Source organism: Lichenostomus cassidix, chromosome 8, assembly GCF_008360975.1.
Source record: "Lichenostomus cassidix isolate B80296 chromosome 8, HeHo_3.0, whole genome shotgun sequence".
Taxonomy (NCBI): domain Eukaryota; kingdom Metazoa; phylum Chordata; class Aves; order Passeriformes; family Meliphagidae; genus Lichenostomus; species Lichenostomus cassidix.
In genome coordinates this window covers 11,313,728-11,333,914 of record NC_139489.1, presented here as the reverse complement: position 1 = coordinate 11,333,914, position 20,187 = coordinate 11,313,728, and the positions used below count along the sequence as shown (strand labels likewise).

The 20,187-nt window shown below is 36.8% G+C and overlaps 1 protein-coding gene across 3 annotated transcripts in view; it reads left to right on the top strand.

Moving 5' to 3' along the window:
• Positions 1 to 20,187, top strand: part of ZZZ3 (zinc finger ZZ-type containing 3) — a 56,905-nt gene that overhangs the window by 8,269 nt on the left and 28,449 nt on the right. For all 3 annotated transcript variants that reach the window (XM_085067862.1, XM_085067860.1, XM_085067861.1), the window contains exons 2-3: positions 15,790 to 15,939; positions 18,359 to 19,920. In XM_085067862.1, coding sequence (XP_084923988.1) covers positions 18,410 to 19,920 — 1,511 coding nt within the window. In that variant the 5' untranslated portion in view covers positions 15,790 to 15,939; positions 18,359 to 18,409. The remainder of the gene's footprint in view (positions 1 to 15,789; positions 15,940 to 18,358; positions 19,921 to 20,187) is intronic.

Here is a 20,187-nt window from a genome sequence, read left to right as displayed (position 1 = left end):
CCTGTGAGGAAGTGGTTTCTAAGAGAACAAAACGTAGTTACATAATTTCTCTTAAGTGAGGTCAGGTGAGAATTTTTCTGGATCATGGGAATTCAGTGATCCTTTGTTAAGAGGATTCCTAAAATACTTCAGATGAAAAAGGTTCTTCACATATCTGCCATCTGACAGCCAGTGCTGAAAAGGACAATGAGAAACATTCATTCCTTGTATGATGTCCTAGTGCAAATAAAGCTTCCCACACCTCTGCCATCCCAAAGGGAAGTCTTGTCTTTTTCAGGTTTCTTGACATATGCTTTGGAGGTCTGAGTTGTTGAACCAAAGTGAATTTTGCAAATCCCCTAGAATCCTCTATATTTTCATAAATGGATTGCTCTTTGGAGGACAGTTTGCTGTCAGGACCATTCAGATTATACAAGTGTAAAGGACCAGGTTTGTTGGTGTTAAGATTTAGATAGGCAGTCTTTTTTTGTTGTTCTCAGACTGCAGTTCAAAAAAAACCCCTCTCCAACAATACAGGTAATTAATTTCTTCTTAATATTGATGCATTTCAGTTACATCTGTCATGACCTGAAATATCTCTAGTTAATTTCAGCTCAGAAGCAGTTTTATCGGAAATTCCCTCATTGCATGAATGGTTATTTTTTTCTTCAGTCAGAATTCTGAATATAGAGGGGCAATGTTTTGCCTCTCTTTTGGGTTCTGGAGGTAAAGGCAGGCCAGTTACTGTCATTTTATCCACTGTGACTCATGTCTCATTGATTTTCCACTTGAGAGGTAACTCTGGTGATCAGACCTTTGTGTCTTGCTTTTAGGGTGTATCTCATAATTGAATTAGTTGCAGTTAGATCAGCTACACTTTTAAAAAACTTTTTAGGTTGTTGTATGTCTGTATTTACTGGGCCAAAGAAATTCCCTGAAAGGAACCATCCTAAAAGGTTAGGAGATTTCTCTGTGAGAAATAGGAGAGCTCTGGAGAAGCTTACTGTGTGATATTCTTGGTACCATTTTCAGTTTTGATTTATGTGTCACTACAGCTTTGTTATATGACTTGGACCAAATAATCTTGTGGACATTTCTTCTCATCCTGTCTGTTCTGTCAGCAGGACTGATTTGCAGACGTGGCATGAGCTCGAATTTAAGTTCTGTTTGCTTCTCTTCCCTTAAATGTGCCCTTCCTATGTGTGGGCTGTAGTTTGGCTTCCCTGGTTGGTTCACTCCTGCAACTGCTTTGAAATGAAAGTTTGCCTTTCTAATACTTAGAAATTAGCTTCTGTTGAAGTGTGGACAACTGTTGCTTTTTGACCTTCACTGACTGTATTTTCCATAATGAGAAGATGTCAAAAAGAGCCTGGGGATTTGAATCAGTAACAAATAAGAACACAGAAAGTTTGCAGGTTTTTTTTCCCCTCAGATGCCTCTTTTTGTGCCTCGGATTCTGTTAGTGAAGACTTGCATCAGCTGGATTTCAGTTAGGTTTTCAGTAGAATTTTAACAATTTTATATTAAAGTGAACAGTTAACCAGAATGAAAAGAAAGTAAAGCATGATGCTATGACCCCTGCTCTGTGGCAGCAGACATGAAGAATGTTTCCCCAGCATTCACAATTCCAGAATAATATGGGTTGTAGCTGGGCTATACAGATGGATGGAAACAATAACATGGGGGAATCAGTTCCTGTGCATCAGTTATAAAATATTTTTATCCTCAGCATGGCAGTTTAGAGTTCCAAGATAAGAGAAGTAACTGTGCTACTTAGGCTTACAAAGCATAAGGGAGAGCCTGAGAGAAGGGCTTCACATTACAGCAAACCTGATCCAAGGACTGTCTGTCACCAAAATGCAAAGTCGTGGGCCCTGTTTTCCACTGGCACCTGTGCTCATTTCACCATTACAGTGAGCCTGTCTAGGAAGCTAAACTAGAAGAAAAATGGCTCTTTTGTAAAGACTTGAGTTTTCTAAATCAGCTCACTGTGAGATTGGATCAAGTACAAAAGCAAATACATGGGAAAAATAGGAATGATGTGTGTGAGTTACAGGGGAGTGGGATTGCTCCTTTTTGTAGATGAAATCACTTAACGGTAAATGAAACCTCACCTGGGAAGTCTTGTTGCAAAATTAAAGAGAGAATGATTGAAGGCTCACCAGCCTGTGAATCCACCCTGGTGATAAAGGAGTACAGATGGGTGTGGCTTTGATTGCTGTGATAGAAAGGTAGAGGGAAAGTGGTGTCTTGGACAAAACAATAAAGAAGGAAATGCTCTTTGGGGAAGTATCTAAATGCATGTAATTGAGCAGGGCGGAGAAAAGACCATTGCAGTAGTTTGAATGGAAAATGACGATCCTTATGAGAGTTACTCACTTGGAGTGACAGTGAAAACCTTTGGATGTCAACTGCTGAAAGAGGATTCAGTCTCTAAAAAAGCTCTGCTGTCTTTGTAGCCTTCATTGGCAGCGAATGGGTAGCCTTTGACACAGACCCCTGGGCTCGCCAACATATTTTTAATTACGATTCTGTTAGCTCACACATGGATTTACATTTTTATTTCCTTAGTGGCTGTTTAAATACACATGTTTTAGAGTTGCTCCCTTCTTACCACTTAGAACCAATTTAAAAAAAAAGTTTTAATGTTTACCTCAGTTGAGCAAGGATAATCCAAACTATGTGCATGCAGAACTGAGATAGGAAGCAGCGCCCACCTTAGCTGGCATGTGATTTAGGAGGGGCGTTTTAAGTCCAAATAGGCAGATGTTTAGAAGATGGTCATTTCAGTTTTGATAAATACATGTAGTGATATTTTAATAAAATTGTTTCAGTGATTGCAGAAAAAAGCCCTCCTTGGGTCTAGTGATGATAAAAATCTGATGACTCTTTATTTCACCAATGTCTTGAGTCAAAAAGATCTCACAAAACTGAGCAAATGGGTGTTAAAATAGAAACTCATTGTCAGAAATGTGAAGTAATGCATAAAAGAACTTTATGCAAAAAAGCCCAACCCTGATTTGAAATCAGCTGTTAGTGCTCAGGAAAGTCTTCTGATAGACATTTCTGTAAAGGCATCCACTCACTTTTCACTAGGTGTCAAAAAAAGTAAATAGAGTTGAGTATTAATAGAAAGGGGTCATAATATAAAATATTAACTATTCTGTGGTAAAAATCTATGATATACATAGGCCATGCTTTGAATATGATTATTCCACACAGGTGTGTCTGCTAGGCTTAGTACAGAAAAGGGCAATAAGAATAATCAAAATTTGGGAGAGCTTCTTGATGCAGAACACCAAGGAGATAAACTAGATAAAGTAACCATTAATTCTGGGATCTTACAGCAAAGATATGTCCTCAGATACTGTGAAATGTAATTTTTAAAGGTATGAGAGTTTTATGTAGTGTTTTCTTTTCCTACTGTTATCAAGGAAGGAATGTATTTAATTGCTTATTGCCCTAGGAGAGATAATATATCACTGAGTTATGAGGGCTTTGTATGTTCGAGATACAGCAAAGGCTGCCTAGGAGATATATTCTTACTGTATGTATTTTTCTTCTTTTATGGCTGCGGCATTGTGCTGTGAGTAATACAGTTGTTCACAGCTGAATAATTTTTTTTTACAGAAATTGTAGATGTTCTCCAAGATAACTGACAATCAGGGTTGGAGGTTTTTTCCTATAATATTGTTTAAAAGGTTAAGCAGTTTTATGGATGGTATGTAAACTGCATTTGTCAAGTTAATCCTTATTTAATATTTGATGTCATCTCTTTAGAGGTACTATGTAAGGAATAAGCATAGCACTTGGTTTGATATAGTGCTGTTAAATTCCTCAGAATAGTTTGAAAAAACCGTGCCAGTAAGGCTTTTTTAGGACATCACTGGCAAACTGTAAGTGATTTATTATTAAAAAGAACCATATATAGAGTCTTCTGCTCGATATCTTTATAAATGCAAATGTGCAAAGTGAACCGTTATGATTTCTAACTTTGTAGGTGCTTTTATTGATTATTTTCAAATTCATACTCTAAAGATTCCAAACTGTATGGCATATTCAGAAAGCTACTGGTCATACTGGTTTTGGTCTTGTAATACATAAGCATTTGGAGTAATCATATCTCTAGCTGAATGCTTCAGAGGGATAAAGTAGGGAAAAAGTCAATTTAACATTGTATTTGTGTAAGTCAGTATCTAAGCCACTAGTAAATAATGTAACCGTTTAGTCTAAGCTTTATCTAATTTCTTCAAATGAGAAGTTTCTAAATGTGTTGTCATTTGATACAGTATGTGAGCAATCCTGGTGTGCAGCTCAGAGACAAAGCAAGAACTTAACTGCAAGTGCAGGTTTTTTACTGCTGTGATGGGTTAGCCATTTAGGGAAGTGTCAGAACTCTGGCAATCTGCTCGTGTTTGCTCAGGATAGGTATGGAAACTACATAATTCACACTCTCTGACCCACCTTCTGGCAGCTTCTTCCTGCTTCCTGAATCTGTGATAAAATGTACTGAAGGTAGATGGTATCTCGCTTTTTGCTTTGTTCTTGTGCTTTGAGGAATTCTCTAGTGGCTGAACCTGGAACTTGAATAGCCTTTTAATGTTTCTTCAGTCCTTTAACCTGATGTTACAGGATAATTGCAAGGAATGGTAAAATGAGCATCTCCTTTTTATTTATGGCAATAGATACTATCAAGAATTTTAGATACCATAACCAGACGTGTATTTTTATATGAAAGATTAAATGTTCTAATTGCTATTCTATTAAAATGTGATCGGAGTTTGCCCTGAATTATTGAATTAATAACTGTTGAAGTATCCATTAAATACTATCATAGTCATGAATCCTATTGTTTTGAGACAAAGGAGAAAAGTCAAATCTGTGAGAAATTACTTCAGTTTCAGAGAATTAAACTGAGAATACTGCTTAAAGCCTTGAAGTCTCATGTGTTCTGTTAGGGCAGATAAAACTGCAGACATGCCTTTGTTACTAATGCTGAGTGTATGTATTTGCAGCATGTAGGACATGATAGTTGCAAAGGCATGCTTTATGCATGCAGTAGCTTTCCATCTTTGATAATACCACGAGGGGTTTTTTTTTTGTTCCTGAAAAAGTATATCTAGGCGAAGTCAGAAAAACTGAAGTAGAAGGGGGAGCTCTGAGTAAAACACAAAAATTTTATTCTGCCAACAAAAAATAAAAAACAACCCCAAAAATCAAAACAAAAAAAAAAGCCAGTTGAAGGCGGAATGGAGAAAGAGTTAAAATGAAGTTGCTGTGAGACTTGCATTGGGTATCTAACCTTGTAGCCTTTCCTTTTTTCCAGGTCTTTAAACCCATTTGTAAAAATGAAAATTCTCTTTTTACAAAAACATCAGTGGGATAGCCTGAATGCTGAAAATTCATGGAAGCTCTGGGGAAGACAAGGAAAATTCATGGAAGAGAAATCCACTGAAGTTTAGAAAATAGATAGAAATCACATATGACTTGGGAGGACTCTGAGCTAAAAATATTTGGAAGCTATAATGGTATTATACACAGCAGCTCTTGCCTAACCATCTGCTTATCGCGGCTGTTGGAGACAAAGTACTGACTGCAGAGACGTGTGGCTCTACTCTGTGTGAGAAAAGAAGCTTGAAGTTAATAATGTTGTGCATAATTGATTTGCATTTAAATTTAATGAGGAAGAAGTTTTGAAAATGAATAGTCAATTAACATGCAAAGGGAATCAAGTGTCTCTGTGCATAGGTGACAGATCTGCTCATGTGCTTAGGCAGTAATAAGTATGTCCCTTTTGCTCTGGAAATGTAGTGCAACATCTCAATATCGAGAGATATTTACAAAGTTCCTGGTAAAGTATTCAGCCAGTGGGACAGCCTAATAGAATCAGAATGGATTTTTCACTTCATTTCATTAGTCTTTCATTTTATGCTTGAACAGTGAGCATAGTTTTGAAAACAAATTGTCTTGTGTAGTTGCAAGAAATCATAAACTGAGTGTTGCAAAACAAAGCCCTGAAGAACAATAAATTCAAAGCAGAATATCTGAGTGTCCCTTGTATCACAAAGTTGAATAAAGGAAGCCAAAAGAAAAACATATAGAGGGTAAACTGTAGTTGTATTTCAGCAGTGTGTTGACAGGTTAATAGTAGGTTTAGAGTAACAGTGTAAAGTCCTAGAAATGCTCTGAAATGCATTTTAAATCTATAAAATATGTATATTTAGCATGTTAATAAGATACCTGGAGAAGAAAAAGGTGGTGCATAGTGGTATCGTATTAAAAGTTGTACTCTCCTGGCTTAATCTTTCAAGGGAATAAATGTGTGACTTTGAAAGATCAAGGCAGTGTGAATCAAACTATTCTGAATTTTTACTGTGCAAGGGCTGTAGGAGCTGTAAAAACCTATGAGCAAGCCTGCATCCAGGTGAAAAATAAAAGTGGAGCAAGCCTAAAGGTTCTTTGTCAGTGGTCACAGGAAAAGCAAAGACCTGCAGGAAAACAACAAACAACTCTGCATTTTTACAAAGCAATTACATTGGCAGTTAATTACATTTAATGCCAAAGTGTTCAAATGAAAAAGATGTTCATACTGAGAAAGTAAGAGTAACTAAAAGGCTGAAATTTTAAATGTAAATGTAGGCCAGACAGAACTTCCTTTGTATTTCCAGTTAGTACTGTAAGCACAGGCCAGACAGAACATAGAAATTGTGGGAAATAAAAAGCAGCATATTGTTTATCAGTGAATGTGCTGGCCTGCAAAGACCTTCTGAGCACAGCAAGAGAGGAAAGCAGAATGGCAATCAAGCAAAACCAAATTACACATGATGCAGTCATAGTTCTGTTTGAATTACATATATTAGACTGAAAAAGTGAACTAGGCTGCCAGTGAACTGTTAAATCAAGGAAATTGTGGCCAGCTATCCTGTCTGAAAGTAGTTTGATATAAGCAGAAGCAGCTAGAGAAAGGTAATGTACTAGTTGAACTGGGAGCAGTCTTACAATAAAGTCGGTGGTTTTTTAAATAAAGTCCTCTATTAGCAGTAGCTATGTTGTGATTAAAAGAGGTATGTGATAATGTTCATATTGCAGGTTTTGTTTCCTGTGCCTGAAGACAGGACAGCAGCAAAACAGAAAGCAGCTGCTTACTGTTCCTTTAAGAGCTTTTAAAAACCACAGTTCCGAATGCACTTAAAACACCCTCAGTACTTGCCAGTGGAAACTCCCAAGCCAAGTAGACTGAAATATGCATAACAGTCTTCTTACTCAGAAAAATGCAGACAGAACATACACTGAGAATGTCAGGCTATAGAGGGTATTGAAACCTCTCTGCTTAACAAGCGCAGTATCAGTTACAATGCAGAATTTGAAAAGCATCTAAGAATAAATTGTAAAACGTTTTTAAGTGCTCATATCTGCAGTTTTGTGAGGATGCCCAAGCACTGAGAGAAATTTTCTGTCTGCCTTCACGTATTTCTGGGGGAGAAAGGCACATTCTTGGTGTAGATGATGCTGACATCCAGCTCACAGAGCAGGAACGTGCTCAAAACTGCTTTGCAAGACTGTCTGCAATGGCAAAGCTGTCACGTATGGCTAAATATGGCTGTAGCAGTTGTGCTGTGTATTAGGCCAAACTGCAGCGTGAGGCAATGAAAATAAACAACATCCTATATAGAAGGCAAAAGGAAGGATGGGTCTTTTTACTGCAGATCACTGTTTTGAGAACTGCCACAATGTTGAGGTTCTAGCATAGAGGTACAGTAGTGAAACATATCAACAGCTGTAGCATCTCAGTTTCTTTAGAAAATAGGTATTTCTCTGCCAGCTGTTCACCAGAGAAATGACTTGGTGTAATACAGTTTTACTAATATGTCAAAGTCAGTTCCAATAGAGCCACATGAGCATTTAAAAGAGCTGGGACTCTTAAAAATAACTGCTAGTCAAAAAGTGACATGAGGCAAATCATTTGCGATTGTACACAATGATCTTAAGGGTCTCTTCCAACCTAAATGATTCTGTGACTCTATGGCAGCAGGCTACTACTGTGTTTAAATTCAACTTTAAAGCATTCTCGGATTGTGAGCTTGTCCGTTACTTTGCCAAGCCCTTTGCATGTGAGAACTCGTCTGGGTGGTGGTGATGGTGACTGGTGCTGTGATTATACACACAGGAGCAGCTGAGGTGCCAAGGGATGCCTGTAATTCTAGGAGCATGAAAATGCATCTGGTGAGAAGACATAGCTGTGACAAGCTGCATGTTTTTTCTTCATGAATTTTGGGGTAGTTCTGGGTACCCTCCATGCCCTAAGTCTGTCCAGAATGTTTTAAGCATTTAGAGCTATGATTCAGATCAAACAATCAGGTATTCCTCTATTTGTTTACTGTTGTCTCTGACTAATATTTGAATCCTTAGACCAACTTAGTAACCCCCCTAAATTTAGCTGAGAGTAAACATCTCAGAACTGTAGAGAGCTTGCAGCTTTCTCAGAAATGATTAGTCCCCTTTTTAAGGGGGATTTGAGCCCAGTGGTTATGTGCTATACATGGCTTGCAAGCAGTCTAGTCAGTGCATGTATAGGGGGGAATTTGCCACACCATCCTTGAGGTTTGGAGATGGTCAGAGGGAGGAACATGAAATTTTTCAAAACATGGGAGGTACAATGGAATGTGTGGCAGAATGGTACCACGTTTAGGACTACAAAGCCAGCCCATTGCTGTCTGCTTATAGAATAATGTGTATCCCCTAGACTGAGTCAAAAGCATTATCAGATGGAAAATAAGTGGTTAAAACTCTTTTCAAGACTGCAGATAGCTGGAAAAACAGCCTTCCATGTTTTTTTTCCTTTGGGGGAGAGAGGCTGTATTTTAGATTTTGAATAAAAGTTTAGAACAAAAACGTTTTAATTCTGAAACAATGTTCAAAACATTTTACAGGAACTGTTGCTTGCCTCATGTGTCCCTTTTCCAAACTCTGGCTTTGTATTTGCCTTAGTACAATGCAGCAGCACTTCTAAGCTCAGCCCACGCAGAGCACCTGGCTGTGTGTGTGGTGCTGCTCTGAGCTGCACATCAGTTTGTCATTGTAAGAGCCTTGTGAGGCTTATGGAGCTGATGCTGTAATTTTGCATATAAAAAGCTATATTAATTGGTGCATTTCAAATGCATGCCCTTGACTGAAAATCATCTGAGATAAAAATATGTTCTAGACAGTATTTCATAGAATATGCACTTTACAGTGTACTTCATAAGGTAGCATTTTTGTAGTCACTGCTCCAATAGTAAATCAGGCAGAGTAGTAATTTCCAGTGTAATATTCTACAAAAATGTGCAAACTGGTTTTTCCTGGGGCTTTTAAGAAGAAAGTAGAAGAGCGCTGATTTTCTCCATCAAGTTCCTTTTCACCTGTAAACTGCTAGCAGGATTATTAAGTACTTGATGACCTCTTACAATTGCAGCCTGCCTATAGGAAAAAACAATGTCTTTTTATGCTAGGTATTTTCTGTATATTGTAATAATAGCTTCTTCAGGAAATAAGTAATATTTTTCCTATTTATATAAACTATGTTCTGTGTTTAAAAGATTAAGTATTATTGGAGTCCTCTGCTAGAGTAACAGTTTGATAAATGGTTACTGTAATTAAGTTAGTGTAATTAATTTTATAATGAGCTTTTCAAGAACCTGTGTGATTTAATGTATCTCAGAGATGTTAGTCACGTGTTTTGGTAATCCTGCGCAGGAGATATTCTTTGGATAACAGGACAGCTAATTAGCAATTGAATGGTTTCACATGGAAAAGGCATAATTTAGAGTGGGACTTTCACTTAGAATGATAAAGTGGATTGGGTAGGTGGGGTGATAAAGATATAGAGGGAGGCTAAGCATAATTTTTTTAACTGGGACATGGAAGTTATTTACATAGTCCGGTTTTAATTTTTTTGATAAGTTAATTGTATCAGACAGGAGTGACTTTATTGACTACTTATGAGTCATTAAAGTTCAGTAAGGGTGTTTAAAGCTACTGTCTTTATTCAGGACAAGTGCAGTTTGTATTAAATGATAATTTTGGGCATTTTTCTGATAAGATGACGTGCTTAAGATGAACACACCAGGTGATGTGTTGAAGTGTGGAATGTAGTTTATTGTTCCAAGGGGTTGTGGTACAACCTTGCAAAGTTCACATCTTCACCTTTTGTTGTGGCCATGTGATCCCATGCTTGTGCTGCAGCACATTGTCCTTTAATATGACCCACAGGAAAAATTGATTCATCTGGACCCATCTGAAAAGAAAAGAAGAAAATATTATATTTTCAGCTCTGACCTATTTGTAGATTTATTGCATAGTTCCACAAATAGTTGTGTTGGCAGAGTTGTCCTAGGTATTTGTGACAGACAATTGGGATGAGTGCTGTGTGATGTGTGTAGGTGAGTTGGGACTAGGTAAAATCTCAGATTCTGCCTGTTCCTTCCAGTTACGCCCAGTTCTAGTTTTCTTTTTCACAGTTGTGACTTTATCTTCTAGCAGTTCTTCAGGATTTCCAGTCTGTCTCTTTCTCCAGTCAGCATCCTCTCATTTTGCTAATGCAGTTGCTCTCCTTACCTGTGCATTCACATTTAACATTCCCCTCAGCCAGTCTTCATCACAGCTCCACCAGGATTTTTGTTCTCAGGCAAACTCTTCTCTATGCCGAATTCCCATTTCTTACTCCAAACTATGGAGGAAGAAAACCTTCTTGAAGAAACAGTCAGATGTGTCTTAAGCAGTAAGAAGGGTTTAAAATAATTTCCATATTTGTGCACAGAAATGAGTAATTATTTTGACTGGGAATTCAGGAGAGAGACAGCAGGGTGGGAATATCAGTCTGAGACAGATGCTTCAATGTATAATTTCAGCACAAACTCTCATTTGGCCAAGATACAAGAAACTGAAAGCAGTTAAAGTGTTTCAGGCTTTAAAGAGAAGGAATTTGATATAGTGGTTGCTTTTCTAGAGTTCTGTAAAGTCACACTTGTATAATTCATATTTAGTTTTATGTGGAGTGATTTTGCAATCTTATCCTGGAATGTCTGGCTGGAAGAGGGGTGATGCCTATATCATACCCATCCTCCCAGTAAGTTTCCTCATATAGGTAGCCCAGAAGAGTGCGAAATACCAGTACTGTCAGCAGTTCTGATAACACTGCTCAGTGGAAAGGGTGCAATGGAACAGATGGACATTGCTGGTCATTGTCATATCACTTTCTGGCTTGACCTTTTTCTTTTCTTTTGTGGTTTTAGAGAAAGACTGTTGAAGAGGAGGAGGTTGAGCTTTTGTTTCATACATTCTATTATTTAAGTACCAATTCAGTTTACCTGCCCATTTTTTTTTTTTCCTTCCAGAAAGAAGTAGAAATAGGTTTCCACGAGAAGATTATTTCTAAAGAATTTTTTCCTCTTATGTAAGAATAGGTTTGTCTGGCCTAGTGAACCCATCTATTTTAAAGAAGAAAGATAGCACTTTGGACTATCTATTCTGGTTCTTTGCAGTTTTGGTTTTGAGTAAAACATTTCCCTTGCCAGTTGCTAGCTTTTAAAACCTGTTAATTTTTTCATACCATTCTACTTTTTTTTCCCTTTTATTTTCTTTATTTTATCTTACTAGCCTTCTATATATAAGATTATTTTAAGGAGTCCCATTCTGAGAGACTATATTTTGACCATATGTAATATAATCTTAGTGTGTCAGAGACAGCTGAAATCTCGGAATAATTCCAGTAACATTTATTTATTTTTATTGCATTTAAGCTTTCATTATAGCTTTAAGCTGCTTATTGTTATGTATTATTTTGAGTAAGATCTTCATAATGTCTTTTGGTAGAGGTTATTTCTGTCATTTGAAAGTACTGTTTGTTTTGATGTAATGTAGATTCAGAAAAATGAAATGCTGTTTCCAGAAAACTGATTTCTTGCAAATGTAGTTATGTGAAGCTCAGTATGTGTGGGAAGAGATGCTGGCATACTCTAGATGTGATAGACTGCTGAATATAATTTGTTAAATTAAATACATCCCTAATTTAGTAATACTGCTTTGTTAGGAAGTGATGTATTTTCTGTGTGGAGATAATCCAAAATCTTGATAATCTAGTGTCTGTGCGAATTCTCATCTTTTCAGAGGTGCTAATTTTTTTGTCTTGGGCAAATACTTCTGTACGGGATTAGATTCTATTTGCATAAATAGCTTCTGCTTCCAGTTTAAAAAAATGTACTGTTTTAAGTAACATGCCATTGCTCTGCAGAGAATTTAAGAACTGCTGTTTTATACCACAGAGATTCACCAGTTTTATTTATTACTTTGGGCATTTATATATGTATCACATTTGCTCTTGTAAATGGTAACTTTGCCTATAGCAGATATTGTCTCTGAAGTAGTCTGGGGATTTCCACAGATATCCACAGATGCCATATCTGAGCACTGGGAAAAGTTTGAATCTTTATCACTGCAGTATTATCCTTGAGCATGCTGATTGTTAGATGAGACTCAGAAGAACAAGAAGAGACAGATTATTTCTCTTCAATATGAAGATGATTCATTATACTCTGGATCAGATGAATAAACTATTCTATTTTCTAGGGTTCAGTTGTTGTGGAAGACTTTAGATACTGTCCATTTTCATAAAATAGTGACATCAAATAACTTTCAGAGACTTCTTGCTGTTGCAAGAGTCTGTTCTCCCCCCACCCCCAGTACATAATGTTTTTTTGATTTAATGTTGTATGTAGTGTTAATTTATCCATTTTAAGTTCCATACATATAATTCCACCACAGTTGTAGTAGAGGCTTCTGTTGCATTGCTGGTTTCAGGTCTGGTATACACCCAGTATGTTCACGTATTGGCTGCTTCTTTTCACTGTTTCTTTTCTAGCTTAGAGCCACAGGGAACATACTTTTAACTGTATCCATGTTTCTGAATTCCTTTAAACAATTGGGCTCATACTTGACTCCCAGATAGACAGTACTGGCTTAAACCAGTAAAACAATTAGGCTATTCTGCATATTTAGGGAGGATTTTTTTCTTATTCTGCTGTCTTTAACTGTTGGTTTTCATCTCTATGCAAATTTGTTTCCTTTGTTGCTAGAAGTTTTCATGCACACAGTTCAGCATTCAGTAACTTCACTGAATAGGCTTGTGGTTAAATAAAAAATTTAGCGTAATGTGAATATGGAGTGCATTGGTAGAGTCTGCCTAAAGCTGAGTAAGTTTAAGGGTTCTTAACTGCAAAAATACGTACCCTGAAATGCATCCTGTGTTGTCATGAAATTCTTACTTGTATGCAAGATGTAGGGACAATTTCTGTAAGCAGTGGAACTCCAGTCTCACTCTGAAGATTGTCCATATGATTAATGTATTCATGTATGATCAATGTATTAATGACCATTCCCTGTATGGTTTCAGGACAACATTTGGTCAGTGACTTCTTACACAAGTCCTTCCCCACAAGAGACAAATTCGGTTGCTTACTTATTTCAGAGCTTTCGCTCTGTCTGCCTTACACTCTGTTTTTTTTACCTATAACTTCTTAAGTTTTAGTGGGCTCTGCAAACCACGTTGTGTTGTTTCTTAGCCAGTTATCACTCTTCCAACTTTCCATCTTTATTGCAGTATTCCAATATTCTTTCTTAAATGCTGATGTGATTCCCTGAAGAAGGGCTTTAATACCTAAAAGCTTATTTAATTTCCCTTGCACTCCTTATTCCTACTCATAAATAGCTTCTAAAATGAGTGGTGTCCAAAACATTAAATTACCCTTCCAGTGAATTTCTCTGCCACAGAAGATGTAGTTGTTCTAAGTGAAAAATGTCCTTGTAATTGGTTATGCAATGTAAAGGAATAATAGTTAATTTTCAAGACAGTTTTTCCAAGGAAACTTCTGGGGAAAATTACATAATTGTTCAATTGTTAAGCCCCCGTGAATGTTGTTTTCTAGGTTTTAAGCGTGATTAAGGTGCAATCATTTCACTGCATCCTGATTAAAATATCCTGTTTTTTAAAATTATTATTATTCCCTCCTCCATCTCTGCAAACTGCTACTGAACAAGAAGTCCTGACTAGGTAAAACTTTTTTTACCCACCTTGGTTTCTCCTCTTTGATATTTGCACAATCTTTTTGCTGTGTCTAAAATGCTTTAGCTGTCCCCAAAGGCAAATAGACACAGCAGGGGTTGTGTCTCTCCTACTGAGAGTAAAATAGGGTTGTTTTGGGCGAAAGAAAATTGGGAGAGATGAGGTGTACAGATCTGAGAAAAGACTGACATTGCTATTCCAGCCATTCCTGAAACAACTTATTCATATGTTCTTTACTTAGGATTGGTAAAGTAATTAAAAATGTTGAGATTAGGCCTCCTCCTGATTGCCTCACTGTCAAATTTTGTTTAAATGTTCTTTCTGTATTTTGTATTTTGACCAAAGTTACTGAGCTTTAGTATTTTTTGTTGGGTATGTTGTTCTTTTTCAAAAATTGGTCAAAATATGCCATACTTAGTGTATCTCCACATGCATCAGTTAAATGCATCTTTAGGAAAGGCAGCAATATGGATTAAGAGTAACATGCATTTTCAAGTGGTTGTCTTTGCCTTCTTGTTCTTCCATTCTTTGTCTTACGATGATAGTTCTCGGCTGTTTGTTAAATAGAGAAATCCCCATGAATAAATGAAACCTGATTTGATTTAGTTATCTACATAATATAATTTATGATACTTCATGTAATATCACTGTAGAAACATCTTGTGTTACTGAATTTCACTGCAATTAGACATAATTAATCTCTTCTCTTATGTAGCTCAGTTGGTATTTTGAATTGGCAACTTAATGGTGAATTCATTTTCTGCTTTTACCAGTATGAAATCCTAACTAGGTTGAAAGTAAAGACAATTTCTAGTAATGTAAATATAAAAACTGTGTAGAATGAAAAATGTGGAGGAAACTGTCAATTTGTGGTGTGCATCATGAAGTTTTTGAATTGCCCAGGTGAAAATAAGCTCACTAGTATGAAGTCAATAGAATATGAAGAAAGCTTCAATAACCACTATTCTTTAGTGAATTATGGTGCCGTCATAGTACTAGAAGTGATTGCTGCTGTATCTTTTCAAGTAGTTAACTGTTGGTTGTTGGCACAAATGCCCAAATTGGAGATTACTGAATGCATTGTGTGACTTTTGGATCTATAGATGTATTTCTGTCTTTCAATATCCAAAATATCTCACTTCAGCTACAAACGAGGTAGTATACATTGTTTTCCTTGGATGAAGAATAGGTTTAATTTGAACTCTGGAAAGTATTTTAGTCCTGTTGTATAGATGAAGGTTGTTCAAGGATTTGGAGCCAATATAAGTTTAGAGTTCTGCTTAGTTAATTAAAATTAAAGAGCAGAGTTTTTCACTGTGTGTCTAATTATAAAATACATTTGACAATGCATTTCATAATTCATTAGTTGTAGTAATGCCTTTCACTGCTTGTTTTCTTGTGTCTCTTCAAATACCTTCTGAAATTTGAACACTCTTAACATGACTCCTGTGAATTCATTTGCTTGCACAGTTAGTGTGTGATACAGTGAATCACCTAGAAGCTACCAAGAAAGATGTTTTACATTTGAAACCTAAATTAGCATTTCACATTCTTAATTACTTTATAGCATATTGTTCTTTCTTTATGTAGGACAGTTTTGAAATGTATAATTTCGTCTAAAAAAAGCTGTTACTCTTTATATGTCCTGTTGCATTCTTCATTTTCAATGCAGTAATTTAAATGTTTTATTGATATCTTTATCTTTTTCTCAACAGTTTTCAAAATCTCGTTAATGTGATGGCATAAACTAGTAAAGCATTTGGGTTACATGATGGATATCAGCAGTGGTGATTGATATTGAGTGGTACAGTAAGAATCTGCTGTATGAAATGCCAGAAGTTTATATTTCTTCTAGTTTTGCAATGGTAAGTTTTTTTGCATTTGTACTGAGGAAATAATAACTTCTTATCTTGTCATGTAAGGTGTATTTCCTTGGAAAGTATCATACCAGCAAACCAGTAAATATTTCTCTCTTACATACGATGTCTAAAGTCTATTGAGTTCAGCAGTAATTACTAACCAAAGCATACATTTGAGTTAGGTTTAGGTTATCTTATTGGTATTGATTTGAAATGTCAGTTACTCACCCCCAATGTGTGCTAGCTTTAATTAGAACAACCATGGGGAAATGGAATATGTAAATAAACCCTATTTTTCATGTTTGGGTTCAACCCCAAATGAGATCACTCCCCAGATGGTATTGAGCTTGTGTGCAAAGAGGGAGAATATGCAGGCAAGTTTAGCCATGTGGAAAATAGGTATAAAAAACCATTATAGAAAACAACAGTGTTTCGCTCTCTTCAATCAGCTGCTGATGTTTGACCATTTGCCGCTTGACATATTATTTATATTTTCTCTTAAGGCAAGTGTGTTGGAGAGTTCACACTTACTTAATTTTAAGTGGACAGAATGAAAGTTAGCACTGTAGCAGTTCTTAAAATGTATTTTCAGGAATATAAGCAGTGCACCTTTCCAGGCATTCATGTAAGGCAGCAGGAATAGCTAACAAGCTGGAGGGTCATAGCAGCACAAATAAATAGTTTTGAGAACATTTGAAATTTCCACTTTAAAATAGTCTTTTTCTTTGTTGCACAAAATGATGTGCTGTCATACACAGTTGTGTATAGAGCCATACCACATGTACACAGAATTATGTGCTTTCTTCTACAGTTTTGTCCAGAGCTATACCAGGCAATACTTTTAGGATACGTTGCTTTCCTTAAGAAACACTGCTTGCATTATGAGTTCCTAAACATACAATAGAGTAAATACTGATAATTGTCAAATAGAATTGTACTGGTTGAGAGTTTGTCCCATTCTCTCTTTTCTGTTCTAGAACCATCTGACACTTAAATAATAGATATTAAATAGTAGGCAGAATTTATGGGGTTTTTTTCCTCCTTTGCTGAAAATGAAAAAGATCTCTTGTAACAATTTTTGCCATTTGTTATTTCTAGCATTTCCAAGTAATGTGTGAAAGGTTTGCTTCCATATTTAAAATTTGTAGTCTTTACATCATATGACAGTTGAACAGGTTTGTATAATCTGGAATTTGGGTAGATGAAAAAGGGAAGGTACGCTGTTATGCACAAATGTGAATCTATTCATTAGCATGGTTGTTATGACAGATCTGTGGTGACATGCAGTTTGACACATTAAATTTTTTAAGATTAAATGAATAGAAGGGTAAGACTGAACTGATTTCTCTTAAAAATGTTACTTTGAGATACTGGGCAGGACAAATACTCCTATGTTTCACCCTGAAATGTGAAATACAGACACTCTGAAATGGGCATGTTTTAGATTTTGAGTCTGAATTTACTTAAATCTGAGGTAGGTGGTGATTCATCTCACCAAGAGGGACTTGGAAAACAGCCTTCCAGTACCTCAGAGGACATTACTGATAGAGCCAGGCTTTTTGTTGTCATAAGTGATACAGAAGTGGGAGAGGCCCCACCTGGGTGTAGGACAAAATATTTTTACTTTAAGGACAGTTAAACACGGGAACAGGTTGCCCGGAGAAGTTGTGGAATATGTGTACTCAGTCTTTTTCAAGACCCAGCTGGATAATGTCCCGTGTAATTAAATCTGAATTTAGGCCTCATGTTCATTTGAATGGGAGGTTGGACAGGATTGCCTCCCAAAGTCATTTCCAGCTGGAATGATTTTATGATTCTGATTCAGAAATTTTATTTTATTTCATTTTTGCTAATAATAACTGTAAGTATTTTTTAGTGGTGTGCTCTATTTTTTAAAAATCCCTGCTAAATTAGAATTGCAGTTCTGTTTTGTAATTTATGACAGATTTGGTTTTTGCTTTAAGCAACAACTGAGTAAGCAAATGCAATTTTAACGGTTTACTTCTTAGTTTGTGAAACCATGTAACTGGAAACTGTGGGATATTAAGAATGCAATCTCATACCTCTTACTTCAATAGACAAATAATAATGCCAATACTTCATAACGTATACAAAAAAATAGTGTATTTTAGTAACTAGAGCCTAACTGGGACATTCCAGCCTTACATAAGGCATAAATATGAGCAACACGCACTCAAGTACTAAGGCCAGAACAACCACAAATACAAAGTCAGCTACTTCATAGCTGGGATGGAAAAAGTTAATGCACTAAAGAAATACCACAGGAAGAAGCAGTAGGAATACATTGTATGGGTTTATTCAGTTTTACATTGGTACATTTCGGACAATACATTCTTCAGATTTACTGTGTCTGTGCATGTTTTTAAAATATTTTTTCTGACTGTTTTGTTTGCATTTTTTGAAGGTTTCCCAATGAGTGGATCACGATGAACATACTTTAGGGACTTGCCATAGTATGGCTGCTTCTCGATCTACTCGTGTTACAAGATCTACAGTGGGTTTAAATGGTTTGGATGAAAATTTTTGTGGTAGAACATTAAGGAACCGTAGTATTGCTCATCCGGAGGAGGTCTCACCCCATCCTCAAATCCGATCCAGGTCACCAAAGAAGAGGCCAGAGTCTGTGCAAACTCAGAAGGGCAGCAACAGTGGCAGAACTACTGATTTGAAACAGCAGAGTGCTCGGGAGTCATGGGTGAGCCCTAGAAAGAGAGGGCTGTCTACTTCGGAAAAAGATAATGGTGATAAGCAAACTGTGGAAAATAGTGAAAAAAAACAAGCAGAACCTGTTTCACCAGTTTTGAAAAGAATAAAGCGCTGTCTACGTTCAGAGGCACCCAACAATTCTGAAGAAGACTTGCCCACTAAAGCAGAGAAGGAACCATTGGAGCATAAAAGCTTAGTGTCGGACAATGATGCAGCCTCCACGGGGACTAAGCGAGCTTGTCGATGTCTTATATTGGATGATTGTGAGAAAAGGGAAGTTAAAAAGGTGAATGTCTGTGCAGAAGGGTTTAATAATTCTGCAATAGTTGAAGAGGTCGCAGGTTATCAGACTGTCAATGGAGTTGGTGAGAGAGACTCAAATTCTCTTAACTGTGATGACTGTCAGCTTGATGGGAACGCTAAGCAAAACAGTGCTGGTTCCTGTACACCCAAGGACAAAACAGTAGCAGAAAATGGAAACTCATTTGCCCATTCTTCATTGCTGCTTAACAGCAGCAAAGAGGACAGTGTTGTAGACCATTATGTGCCTTGCACAAACTCTCAAGAACAGGTAAAGTTAGAGGACCACAAACCAATAAACGACTGCTTGCCTGAGGAGCATGCTAATCAGGCTTATGAGCCAGCCACGGGGTCCTTTTCTGAAATCCAGTCATCTTTGTTAAGGGATTCGGAGGAGGAGGTGGATGTTGTAGGAGATAGTAGTGCCTCTAAGGAACAGTGTGCTGAAAACACCAATAGCAACCTGAATACTCACCATGACAGTGCATCAATCTCAGGTGAACCTGAACCACATTCTTCAGTGCTGAACTGTGTTTCAGCTCAGATGACAAATATGTTGGAGCTTCAAGAACACAGATACACATTGAGAACTTCACCACGAAGGGCTGCCCCTGCCAGAAGTAGCCCTACTAAAAATAACTCTCCTTGTAGAGAAAATGGACAGGTTGAGGAAAATAATCTTAGTCCTACTGAAAAGAATGTACCTGTAGGTATTAATAATATCAATGGATCTCCCAAAAAGTCTGAAGAAATCAAACAGAATGAAAAAGAGAGAAATAGTAATACAGGGGATCATGGGAGTGATGGACTAAGAAAGCCACTTTCTGAGTCTAGGCTTGTTGCTGGATTTGTACCATCTGCCAAAGAGAGTGCCAACATCCACACTGCAGAGGAGGATGAGGAAGAGCCTGATGTGTATTACTTTGAATCAGATCATGTGGCATTGAAACACAACAAAGAGTATGTGTAACTATGGTAACCATGAATTCTGCTTTTGTTTCTTACCAAAAAGATATTATTATTACTAAAATTATTGAGTATTTAACATACTTCCACAAAAATTTAAGTGCTTTACAGTTTTCATATTCTTCAGTCTTCATTTTTCTTGTTTCTACCTCAAACAAAATTAAACTCTAATATGCAGTATGGTACAGCAATGTGGTTTATACATTTCTAGCAATTGGAATTCTTTAGCTAGCACTCGGGTTTTTGAGGGTTTTTGGGTTT